Genomic DNA, 13,487 nt, shown 5'->3' with positions numbered 1-13,487 from the left:
AGGCAGAGGCAGGCGGGTCTCTGGGATCCAGGCCAACTGCGACTACAGGGGGACCAAAAAAAAAAAAAAAAAAAAAAAAAAAAAAATGGAAACACAGAAACATAACTCTGTCAATATCAAGAAATAAGTACCATCCTATATTGGATAATATTCTTTCTTAAGGATACAGTTTACCAATCTGCAAATAAGATACAGTACTCTTTGGCTTTAAAAAAAAGTTCTTCTAAATGTTATTATCCTTTTGCAACCCTTCTTACAAGCTACTTTTTTCTGCTTTGGCCGTATGTTGGTATATAACATTCAGGTTTATTCATTTTCACTGCTGTATGATATTCCACACTTTAACTATGGCACATGTGTTTGTGATTTTCATTTGCATGGTCCTCAAAGTTTATTTCCTGTTTACCGCAATCATACATGTAACTGCTGTGAGTGCTCTGATATGGGATTGTGCAATTGCACAAGAGTTTCCTCAGGTTATCCATGTAGGAGTCCATGAGAAGGGGTAGAATGTGTGTCCATCTTCATACCTGCTGTTGCCAAATGTCTCCTCAAAGTTGGACCAATTTCCATACTCCCAGCAGGACCTGGGCTTTCCCCTAGCCCTTATCTACATGGAAGCCCCACAGGGCCATACTTTTTTTATTTTGTCATATTTTTGCAGTCGGAAAACAAAACTAAATTTCTGTATTTGAATTTGTATTTCCTGGGTTCTGAGATTCAGTCTCATTATCCGGGAGAAGTTCAGTATGTGAAGTTAAGTTATGGGGCAGGGGAAGGTATGCATACTTCAGATAGCTAAGTGGTTGAATTGACTAACAACCTTTGTTTGGTTGAGGGGTGCTGAGGATGGAGTGGAAGGTCTCTTGTAATCTAGGCAGGTGCTCAATCACTGAGCTACACCCCAGTCCATTTGCAGTTACTTTGTAACCCACCCATGTTCCCAAATATAGGGCAAATTTTAAACAAATGTTCACATTGAATCTGTAGCATCTTAAAAATTGTGTGTGTGCATGTGTATGTTCATGTGCTTGTGTGTACTGATGTGTGTGTCTCTTTGTGTGTGCAGTGTGTGGGTGGGTACATGTGCATGTGTGTGTATGTACACATACCATGGCACGTGTATGGAGATCAGAGGACATCTTGAAGAAGTAGGTTCTCACCTCCCACCATGTGGGTCTCAGGGATCAAACTCAGGTCCTCAGTCATGGCTGTAGGAACATTCATCTGCTGAACCATCTTGCCCAGTCCCTTGTTGATCTTTTGGCTGATTCCTTGACCTTGACCATATTTTTAAAATCACCATCTTAGTGATCTTTCACATAGCCTTCCCTCATTTACACAAGTTAGTTAATTGGGAATTGGTTTTAATAGTTGACATGACACCTGCCATGATGTGTAGGAAGACGGGGCATATGGGACCTTCAAGGGCAGGGGTCCTTGTGATTTCCAGGTTCACCTTGATCTAGCATCCCCTCTGCCACAGTTCCTGGGAGATGCTCAGACCAATCCCCAAAGCCACTAGTGGACTTCTCAGGGAAGCCTGCTGTCTCTGTGTCTGAGTCACCTGCCACCAGGTGGGGCCCCTGTCCTGTCAGCACTGTGGTCCATCACAGCTGCTTTCACTTTCTGGTCTTTTCTGTAAGTTACTTAGGTACTGTCCCTCCCCTGTATGTGTGTTTATGTGTGCATGTGAACATGTGAACATGTGTGCGAGTGCATGTGAAGGCCAGAGGACAATCTTCAGTGACATTCCTCAGGTTCTGTCTAACCTCTTTTTCTTGAGATAGGGTCCCTCACTCATCCAGAGCTCACCAAGTAGGCTAGGCTGACTGGCCAAAGAGTCCCAGAGACTCACTTATCTTTGCCTCCCTAGTGCTGAGATTATAAGGAGTCAGCACTCTGCCTGGCTTTTCTTACATGGTTATTGGGCCTCAAGTTCAAATCCTCAGGTTTGTAAGACAAACCCTTTACCACCTGAGCTCTTTCCCTTTGACTCTTTATTTCTGTCACTGCCTTGTCCTTAGTAGAATGTAACATCTGCATCTTTGTTGATCACCTCTATCTTTCTAGAATATTCTCTCACACATAATGAATTTTTAATAAAGATTTTTTTCAGTTAATGAATGGGCTACAGTTTGTAAGGATCAAGATGAGAAGAGAAATATGAATGAATGAAGGGAGGGAGGAGGGGACCAAGGGAGGGACTCTTCATGTGTCAAGTCCCAGAACCAACACATGGACTGGGCCACGAATAGGAACAGCAATGTAACTGAGTGACCCTTCAGGTAGGCCGTGTTGGTGGCAGTTGCAGAAGACATAGTTAGCAGTCCTAATCAGCAGTTTGGACTTGATTTTGAAAACAAGCCCTCATATGATTCTAATCATATGAGATTAAAACTGACATCTTAGAACCCCGGGTCCTGGCCCCAAGAGGGATGGCACAGAGGGTTGTCACAGTGATTGGGGTGGTTAAGGAGACAGTGGCCACATCTAAAGAGAACTGGATGACTCACAAAGATACTGTTTCTCCCTGTGACCCCCAGAGTTAGTGAAATCCGAGAACCAGCTGCATCTGGCCTGGGCTGAACCACAGGCCTTGCTTCTGCCAAGCATGCTCTTAAGTAATCAAATTGGGAAGCTTCCAGAGTGCTCCACCCACAGGGTCAGCTCTCCTGGTGAAAACGATCTGGAGCGAGCTGTTCTTCAGAAATAACAGAGCAGCGTGCAGGTTGAACTGGAAGTTTGTTGGAAGGAAGGTAGCATTTAATGTCCAAGTTCCCCTGCTCTCCAAATCTTTTGTGCAAATAAATTAGTTTCATTTGTCTCAGGGCACCTTTTCCAGGCCAACTTCTTCCAACTTGCCTGCAAATGTTTCTCAGTGGTGTGCTTGGGGCTTGGCTTCATCTCCCTGACTGGGACCAACCAATCTTTTATTCCCAGGAAATAGCTGGATGATGATTCTAGACTCTTGGACCCTGTTTCCCCTCCCAGCTGTTGAATTCACTATTGGATACCTTAATCACTTGCAGGTTAGCCTACTTCCTCCCCTGTCTGCTTCTTATTAAGAGGAGTTTCAGGGGCTAGAGAGATGGCTCAGTGGTTAAGAACACTGGCTGCTCTTGCAGAGGACTTGGGCTCAGTTCCCAGCACCCACATGACAACTAACAACCATCTGCAACTCCAGTTCCAGGGGATCCAATGCCCTCTTCTGGCCTTTGCAGGCATTGCATGCACATGGTGCACTTATGTACATGCCGGCAAAACACGCATACACATGAAATCAAATCAAATAAATAAAAGAGGAGTTCCTCTGGAAACAGATGCTCCCACACATTCTTGGAGAGACTTCTAGGATTAACATCTGTTTCTTCAAGACTGCCCTGAGATGCAGTGGGTGTGGGGCACATAGGTTATTTCCTTCCATCACCTCCCTCACTTGCTGGGCTTGGGTCCAGCAGTCACGCATTCCACCACAGTCTAAAATCCTCCAGATGATGGGAATACCATGTTGCTCAGTTCACATGAGAAAGCCGAAACACCCCTCCTCTTGTTCAAATTGCAACGAATCTAATTTCCATGGCCCTGTGCAAGTGGGAGCTCCACAGCTCCGTGTCAGCTGTCGAAGTTTAGCAATGTTATTTCCAAACACAGGCCTGTAGGCAGCCAGCAGGCACTAGACAGCTGAGTGCTGGCAGAAAAAGTCCCAGACACCTATAGCCATCCAAAAAGTGACTCATCTCACTATTGCCAGGATAAATATGGGAATAAATGGTATTTTTCTACAAGCAGGAAGAAGTCTCAAAATGCTTATCACTATATAAAAATAACAGATTGTACCTGTTCCTGTTTTGAAATGTTCCAATCATTCAGTAAGAATTTTTATTTTTATGTTTTTTTTTAAAGTTATGGCTTTAGCTTGTTTTTCTTCTTTCTAGGAGACCAGGAGAAGCCCAGAGTTTCCGCTCTGTACTGCCACCAGATCTCTGGATCCATCTGGCTGTGGTGGCCTGTGGCAACCGGCTTGAGGAGACACTGGTCATGCTCAAGTCTGCTGCGCTCTTCAGCCACAGGAAGATGCGCTTTCACATCTTCACTGAAGATGCTCTAAAGCCTGAGTTTGATAAGCAGGTGAGCTGGGGGCACCATGGTGAACTGGGGGCACCATGCTGAACAGGGAGTACCATACTGAACTGGTTGCACCATGACATGGTATTTGCTGAGACCAGAGGAACCACAGAGCCAGGTCATGAATATAGCTGGCTGCATGCTATCTTATGACCTTAAACCTTTGGCTCAAAGCCCCCCTTTGCTTGTATATGGTATAGAGATAGCCCAGGGAGATGGTTCTGTTTGTAACACACTCTCTACTCAAGTTGTAAGAACATGAATCTGATTCCTAGAACCCACAGTAGAGTGTGTCTGTAAGCCAGCACTGCTAAAGTGAGATGGGAAATAGAGACAGGAGAATCCTCAGAAACACGTGGGCCAGCTAGCCCGGTGTGTGCAGCAGTGAACAGAAAGAGATCATGTCTCAGGGCTGGAGAGATGGCTCAGTGGTTAAGAGAGCGCATTGACTGCTCTTGCAGATGACCCAGCTTCAGTTCCCAGTACCCACAGCAGCTAACAACCATCTGTGATTCCAGTTTTAGGGGATCCAATACCCTCTTCTGGCCTCTGTGGTCATTACACATACATGGTGCATTTACATACAAGCAGGCAAAAGACTCATGCATATAAAAAGTATCTTTTCAAAGAAACCCTGTCTCAAACAAGGTATAGGGCAAGGACCCACAACCAAGGCTGTCCTTTGACTTCCACATGTGCTCCATGACATGTACATGTGACCATATTTACACACAGAGACACATGCACACACCCAAGATTTTTTTAAAATGAGGCTAATCACACCCTCCTCTTACAGATATCAGGAACATTAAAGTATATGACATGGAATGTCATCCAAGTTCAATTATTAATAACATTCACATTTCTGGGACAAATAGCTTATGTTTATGTATTTTTCATTTTTGATAACTTCATATATGAGTGTTGTATTTGTATTATTTCCATTCCTCCCGGTCCCCCTTCAACTCCCCCTATCCCCCCACTACCTCTCAATTTCTTGTCCTTTTCTTTGGTTATTATTGTTACATATACATACATACAAATAGACAAAAACACATATATGTATATAATGTGCTGAGTCCATTTAGGGGTGCAATTTGAATAGCCTCCAGGGATCTAGTCCCTGTATATTTATGCATTGACGAGTGGACTTTAAATAACGAGTAGCACATTGATTGATATAAATCCAAATAATATAGATGGCTGGGCGCAGTGGCATGTCTTTAATCCCAGCACTTGGGAGGCAGAGGCAGGCAGATTTTTGTGAATGAGAAACCAGCCTGGTCTACATAGTGTGACTCTGTCTCAAAAAAAAAAAAAAATCCACAACAAACAAAAAACAAATAATATAGATGATAAAAGACAGATGTTCCCACTACCCTCCAGTCTCACATGAGAGATGGTCAGAGGTAACAATCTGGGTAGCTTTCCACATTTCCTTTCCATCTGGAGGTGGCCGTATGTATCTGTGTATTCCTATATGTAGACACACATATGCTGAATTAGACACATCTGCATGCATGTAGCCATACATTCATGCATACATGTATCCAGATTAAAGTGTTATTTTTCACAAAATCAGGACTGTGTTCTCCTGGCTCCTCCGAAGATGACATCATGTCATCAGCATTGCCCCAGCCCATGCTTGGACATCCTCACTTCTGTTTTGGGGGGGATTAATGATGCAGCCGGGTCTCTGTTTATTTGACTTTTCCCATTCTGAGTTTTGACCTGTACACAGAAGAGCTCTGGGAGGCTGCTTCCCCCAGTGCAGGTCCATGCCTGATTGTGGCAAGCTAAGCTTTGTTTTCCTTGGAAGTTTTCCCTTGCAGCAAATTTTTGAATTCTGGCAGAGGAAAAAACCTGCTTTCTTTTGTTTCTGCTGACTCCAGTCTGTAACAGTGCTGCGTCCCATCACCAGGCTGGCCGAGTTCATGAAGGATGCCAAAAACAGCATGTTTGGCAGAGAAGGGCTAATAACAGAAAGCTAGACAATTGTTGTCTTGACCAAGAGAAACCATGAGCCTGCAGTCTGAGGGCTTTGGAGTCCATTGGAGGAATGCCTTAGAGAGTGACTCTGGGCCACAGGAATGAAAAAGCTGGACTGCTAATAGTTAGCTGCTCTAAATCTATGATATAAGGAAATAACAGTTATATTATAATGCATATGATTATGATGTCAACTTAAGATTCATGATTTCATCTCATTAATCCTCACAACACCACTTGGCAGAAGGTAACCATTATATTCCAAGTCAGTGTTCATTACTATAATAAAATATCTGAGACTAGGTAGCATTCAAAAGAAAAGAGGCTCATTTAACATAAACTGGAGTTTCAAAGGCATGGGACCAGTATCAACTTAGTTTGGCAAGTAAAGACCTTAAGGCAGATGAGGTGGTAGAGATGGTACCTTACCACAACCAGAGCATGTATGGAAAGAGATCACATTGCTAGAAGGAAGCCAGAGAGAGGCCAGGGTGTGGCCAGGCTTGATGTTTTAGAACAGCCCTCTTGTGGGAACTGAGTCCAGGAGAACTTCCTTAACCCCATCTGAGGGCATGCCCCAGTGACCTAAGTTCCTCCCGTTAGCCTCACCTTTTTAAAATATTTTCTTTATTATTTTTATTTTATGTGTATGAGTGTATTGCCTGCATGTATGTGAGTGCACATGTGTCACGCAATGCTGCAGAGGTCAGAAGAGGGTTTCAGATTCCCCTGGAACTGGAGTTAAGGATGGTTCATTGCCGCCATGTGGGTTCTGGGAGTCGAACCTGGGTCCTCTGCAAGAGCAGTCAGTGCTCTTAACTGCTGAGCCATCTCTCCAACCCCTAGCCTCACCTTTAAACATCACTACACTGAGGACTAGGCTCCTGACACATGAACTCAAACTTTAGCACCCTAGTTTGCAGACTGAGAAAACTGAAACTCAGAGAGTTTTAAAGGTTTGTTCATGAAATGCCAAGTTAAGTTGCTGACTCTAATCCCTCATCGTCATCATATCTCCTGGGCTAGGATTCAGAGGCCTCAAAACTCAAGTTTGACTGGCCCTGGGATCTTGGGCAAGGGTCTGTGCATGCTTCTCTTTCCCCATCTGCAACTTTGATCTGACCGGATATTTTAGAAAGATGATAGATCTATGTGCAGGATAAGTCAGGTCAGCTGCAGGAACATCTCCTACAGAGCTCATGGCTGTGCATGTCTTCTGCCTGTCTCCCACAGCAGACTATCTGTTCCACATGGCCTCTGAGTTAGACAGAAACTGAGAGAGACTGCTCATGTCCAAATCCTACCTATGGGTACCTTGGGCATCCAGGGCTCCTGGGGTGCCACTGCAAGAAACACTGGAACATCAGGACCATGCCCTTTTTTTCAGTCCATGTTGTCACATGACATGAGTCTCTCCAATATACCTTGAACCATCCAGAAGCAACCACAGGCCCATCCATCTATCTGCAGGGGCCTCAGATCTCTTCATACATAAGAAAGGACTGGCCATGAACACACAGTACTCATATAAAACATTGTCTATCCAACAAGTGTTTATTGAATTGCTCCTGAATGCTGGATGCTGGCATGTGGGACTGGAGCACTGCAAATCACATTTGGATGTAAAACACAGGGAAAGAGAGATGTGCCTGATGCATCTGTGTGGCCAACTGTACCTTCCAGAGAAGCACCTAGTGGCTCCACCTAGTGATCCTGCTTTCTGCTATTCACACCCTCCCACGCTCCTCTTCTGTACTGCACCAGGATTGGTCTGTAGAACTGATAACATTGGATGTAAGTGGCACTGGGTGACTTTTGAGAGTTGGCCGTAAAAGACACTTCACTGCCCCTCTTGCATTACCTATTCAGGATGAAGCCTGTTGCTATGTCCAAGTGGTCCTTGGGGGGTTGCACATGGCCAGGAATGGAATCCTCTTGCCTGGGCTCATGTGTGAACTTGGAGGCAGATCCTCCAGCTTCAGGAGAGGCCCTGTTAAATCTTCAGATGACTGTAGGCATCCTACGCCCAATCTCAGGCAAGGCTCAGAACCAGATCACAGATTCCTAACTGTAAGAAATGATTGAGGGGGCTGGAGGACGGCTCCGCAGTTAAGAGCTCTTGCTGCTCTTGCAGAGGACCTGGGTTCAGTTGCTATCACCTACATGATGCTCACAACTGCCTGAAACTCCAGTTTCAGAGAATCAAATGCCCTCTTCTGGCCTCCACAGGCACTAGACACATATGTGGCACATAAAATTACATGCAGGAAAACACTCATACACCTAAAACAAAAATAAATCTAAAAACTTTTTTTAAAAAAGAAATTATCGAGTAGGTTCTGGTAGCACAGGCTTGTAATCCTAGCTATGTTGAGGGGGTGAGGCTGAGGCAGAAAGATCGAAAGTTCAAGTCCTAGCTGGGCTACAGAGTGAGTTCTTGGTCAACACAGGCAACTTAATGAGACCCTATCTCAAAAACAAAAAGTAGAAAGAGGGCCAAGGATATAGCTCAGTGGTAGAGCACTTGCCTAGCATACATGAGGTCTTGAGTTCAATCCTCTATACTATACGTATACACACACACACACACACACACACACAGTGGTAGGAGGTGAACGTTTATGGTTTTAAGCTATTGCTTTTGGGGATGATTCAATGTATAGTGATAACTAATGCTTCATTTGTGTGCACACACATGTGCATAGCTACACATTCAGCTGACAGAGTGTGACAGATATAGTGGCATGTGATATCATGGGAAGGCAGCAACTTTTACTTCACCCTCTGTGATTGACCTGACCTACAATTTTACACCACGCTCAAGGAAGCTCAAAATAGCCTGTATGGACCAGGAGAGGCCAACAGAGAGATGAGGGGGGCCTCAGTCCACCAGGCATGTAGATGAAGTTGCCTTCTGAGGGTCCAGGCCGCCTTCAAGGCTTCGGGCATGTTATGAAGTAGGAGCTGACTCATTGGGAAGTGATGGTTGATGCCTTTGACGCTGTGCTATATGTAGATTGATCTGATGTGTTTACTCCTTCTGTTGCATTATTTTCTCAAGTCTTCATTGACCAGGGAAGGAATTTCTAGTAGGGAGCTGCTGTGGTTTGCATGTGGACCATCCCCCAAAGGCTATGCATTAAAGGCTTGGTCCTCTTTGGTGCTGTTAAGAGTTGACAAGAGTTGACAAGGCAGGGCCTTGTGGGAAGGCCTCAGTCATTGTCAGCATACCTCCAAAGGTGTATCAGGACCCTTGTTCCTTTAAGACTTACAAAAAGAGATTTATTTATTTTTATTTCCTGTGTATGTTTGTCTACATATATGTGCATCACATGTGCGCAATGCCCTTAGAAGCCAGAAGTGCTAGGACTGGAGTTTCTTGGACAATTGTGAGCCACCATGTGGGACCAAACCACGGACCTCTGGAAGAGCAGCCAGCAGCCAGCTCTTTTCTTTCTTTCTTTCTTTCTTTCTTTCTTTCTTTCTTTCTTTCTTTCTTTCTTTCTTTCTCTTTCTTTCTTTCTTTCCCTTCCTAATAGAGGAAAATAGACCTCGTAGCCTTCCTTCCTTCCTTCCTTCCTTCCTTCCTTTCTTTCTTTTTTTTTGTCTGTTAGAGACAGGGCTGTAGCCCCCAGCTGGCCTGGAACTCACTATGTAGATTAGGCTGGCCTTACAGGTGTTTTACTGCAGTAAGGTAAACCTGACCTGTACAGGTATTAAAAACTAGGTAAGCATGTGGGATAGCCTCTTTCCCATGCAGGGATTATGGTGACATAGTTTAGATTTTAAACCTGAAACTATATGTAGGTTATAGAACCACTCAGCTTCAATTTTGTCATCTATATCATGGGACAAATGACTCTTCCTCTGCTTGCTCCAGAGTGTGGTTGTGAGGCCATCAGATAACACATTTCTTCTTTCACTCTGTAAAGACTCTGGAATGTCTCCCATCTATTGTACACCTTGTTGGGCTTGAAGAAATAGAGTTGGGGAGTTGGAGAGATGACTCAGCAGTTGAGAGCACTGACTGCTATTGCAGAGGACACGGATTTGATTCCCAGCACCCACATGGTGGCTGCAAACTGTCCTTAACTCCAGCTCCAGGGGAATCTGAAGCTCTCTTCTGACCTCCGTGGCATTACATGGCACGGGTGCACTCACATATATGCAGGCAATACACTCATACACATAAAAAATAGATAAAATATTTTTTTAAAAAAGAAGTAGAGTTGGTACCTAGCAAACCACACACTGATGCTGGTGTGGGGGAGCAAGTGATGTCACCCTCTTTACACACCTGTCATCCAACACAGAGGCATTATGGGCATATTTGGAGTCTGGTAATTTCCTGAGATATTCAGAGCCACATATTTTTACTTCAGGATGAAATCAACACAAAACAGCCAACTGTCATTGCAATTTCTTAGATGGTTGTGGTATGGGTAAGGTCTTCTATATTTAGACAGGTTTTTTTTTTTATTCTAGTCAATTCCAGGTTTTTTTATTTTATAAAGACTCATTTCTCAGACAGACATGATGTTGCAAGCCTGTCATCCCAGCACTTGGAAGGTAGAGGTAGGAGGGTAGCAAGTTTGAGGTCAGACTGAGCTACACAGCAAGAGCCCATTTCAAAGAGCAAATTAACTGAGAATAAAAATCATCTCTTCCCATTAAACTAACAGGATTAGACAAGATTTCTTAAAACAAGAGTTACCAAAGTATAATTTACATGCAAGAACATTCACTCATTTTAAGTGTACAGTTCAATGTATTTTGACAAATGTATGTAGCATCTAACTATCACAAGATCAAATGCTTTTTAATCTTCTCTATAACTCCAAACTGATTTCTTTTTTTAAATAATAATATATTGAGAACTTCATACATGCATATAAGGTGTTTTGTTCAAATCCAAACCCACTCCCTCCCCTCCAACTCCTCCCATATCTCCCCATCACTTTTTTCTGATAACTTCATGTACTCCTTTGATTAATTTTTTATGGGGCTATTGGCTACTCTATCATTCTCCCCTCTGAGGAAGTACCCCTAAAATCTGTTAAGGATTAGATAAAAGCTCTGAAATATTTTTGAAATTTTTGGCCTTTGGAATTAAGTAGGTTGCTAAGAAGCCCAAGGACATTGTGAGTTTTAGCAAAGAAACTGGCTACTATTCTTTGAGATTTTTTTCTACCCTAGCTGCCTAGCCAACTCCTACCTCCTATTCTTATTACACCATCCTCTGAAGAGGTTATCCAAATTGCCAATAGGGAATAGGGACGCAGACCACTCTGGCTTCTTCCATGCTGAACGGGGATGCAGGGTGAAGCAATTGGAGTAACCCTTCAATGGGTCTATCTAAAGGACTCCCAAATTGTATAACTCTTATATCTAGGGAGAAAAGAAATTCCTTGAATCATGAATAGGAGTTGTGAAGGAGAAGTAAAGGCAAGAGTAATTGGCATTACAAGTTCTAGACAGGGAACTAGAAAAAAGTCAGAACAGGGCAATTTTCAAATGTTCATATGAGAGTCCATTGGTATTTCTTGACAAGGGCTTCCAAAAGCATCCCTCTATTGGGTTCCTCCTCATTTTAATTTTGTCTTCCAAGGCTGGACTCTAGAGTGATGGATTCAGGATTTGCTTTCAGGTATTTTGGTAGTTGTTGGAGTGGTTATAATCAGTTTCAGTTCCCTCTCAAAGGCTTCTAGATAGGGGTAGAAAACAAACTTATCCATCATTTTAGAACAATAGCTGGTTGTCTCCCTTAGCTACAGGTGGGAACTACAGTATAGAAGACCAAGATTTGAAGTCTTACATCTGAGCAGCACTTTCTGGTTAGGAACAAATTCATCAGTGAGAAATAACTGTGTAAATACAAATAACTTTTTATATAGACTTAAGCCTAATGTCTGGGAAGTGTATTCCCTTGAACTCTTAAAGAAGTATACTGATTTTACTCTTTGGTTATACTTTCCTTTTGGGTGTTTAAGACAATACAGTTGGCCCAGATAAATCAATTTATTTTTACACTTAAGGCCATTTGAGGGTCTGTTCCTCAAGGGTCACATGGGGTTGGGAAGAGCCCCTGGCTCCTTTCTTTTACCAGTTCCGCCTAGGTGATGATAAGTCAAAGGCCCTGTTCAACCATGGCTGGCTTCACTCGGAACCATGAGATGTTTCCTCTGAGTTGACCTTCCTCTTTGTAGACTGGACACTGGTTCAAGTCCATCTCATGGGGTCTCCATGGCCTCCCTGAACAAGAGGACAGGTGACTCACCACAGTTACAGGACATTTTGAGAGATGTTCCATAGTCCCCTGGAACTTAGCTGACTTTGGAGGGCAAGGGGCAAAAACTGTCCTTTAAGTGCCCCTGACCAGATTAGTATAGGCCTCAAAGTATGGCTGTTAAATGTCCAAAAAGGTTATTTCCACCAGTCTGGTACTTTTAATTAACATGCGCTATGTAGATAAAGCTTGGGTAAAAAACCAAATACTCTCAGATAAACTTTGACTAGATATATATTTTGTTTCTTAAACCAGTTGACTAAACTATGACTTTAGAAATTTTAAGATTATGTGTATATTATTTTTGTCTCATCCTTTATATATCATAACAAACCTACACAGACCTTCATTACTTGCTTAGGCTTTCTCATTTTTTCTATTTTGGAAAATATCTCCATTCCTGTATCCTTTTAACATCTTTTACATTCTCATTATCTTTTTAAAAAAATAATTAGGAGACATAATAGCATTAACAAATAAATTTTCCATATGTTGCGAGAATTCTTTTTCTTAGTATCCTGGGGATACTAAGTAATGCTTATTCCCTTTTAAGGTTCTAGTGTCAAGCCAATGTTTGATTAAAGTTTTCCTGGGGAACCGATGAATTTACTGACCTTACTTATAAGGATGACTACGAGGTTGCTGAGGTGTATGAGTGACCTTGGGGTATGTACACTGGAAAGCTTTAACCTAACATAAATCATGCCTTCTCTTCCTAGCCTTTCCAAGATTATATAATTTAGTACTCCACAAATCCAGGAGACCATGTGTGATTAGGGCCAAATTACATACAGTTGGATGGGAAGAGTGGCCAGATACTCTGGTGAGGGTCCAATGACCCTGCTTGGCCCTCCTTTAGTGAATGAGTACAACCGTCAACAAGCCCAATAATGAGATCAGGCACAGCTGAAGTCGTGATGATGCTAGTTATTTCATGCAGTAGAGACTGCTGTACAGCATCATCTTATTAAAAGGACATGGAATTTTAAAGGATTTGGTGCTAGGATCCACATATGAGGGAGAACATACATCATTTGTTTTTCTGAGTCTGTGTTACTTCACTTAGTATAACAGTTTCTAGATC

General features: G+C 43.0%; 1 protein-coding gene across 3 annotated transcripts in view; it reads left to right on the top strand.

Annotated features, from left to right (window-relative positions):
- Gxylt2 (glucoside xylosyltransferase 2) overlaps nucleotides 1–13,487 on the top strand; it is a 129,279-nt gene that overhangs the window by 25,513 nt on the left and 90,279 nt on the right. For all 3 annotated transcript variants that reach the window (XR_003849296.1, XM_017797757.2, XM_008831588.3), the window contains exon 2: nucleotides 3,939–4,131. Coding sequence is in view for 2 of the 3 variants with exons in the window: in XM_017797757.2 (XP_017653246.1) it covers nucleotides 3,939–4,131 (193 nt within the window). In the remaining variant the exon portion in view is untranslated. The remainder of the gene's footprint in view (nucleotides 1–3,938; nucleotides 4,132–13,487) is intronic.

Source organism: Nannospalax galili, unplaced genomic scaffold (genome assembly GCF_000622305.1).
Source record: "Nannospalax galili isolate Female #2095 unplaced genomic scaffold, S.galili_v1.0 scaffold114, whole genome shotgun sequence".
Classification (NCBI taxonomy): Eukaryota; Metazoa; Chordata; class Mammalia; order Rodentia; family Spalacidae; genus Nannospalax; species Nannospalax galili.
Note: the sequence above shows the minus strand (reverse complement) of the source record. Positions and strands in the feature narration are given on the sequence as shown.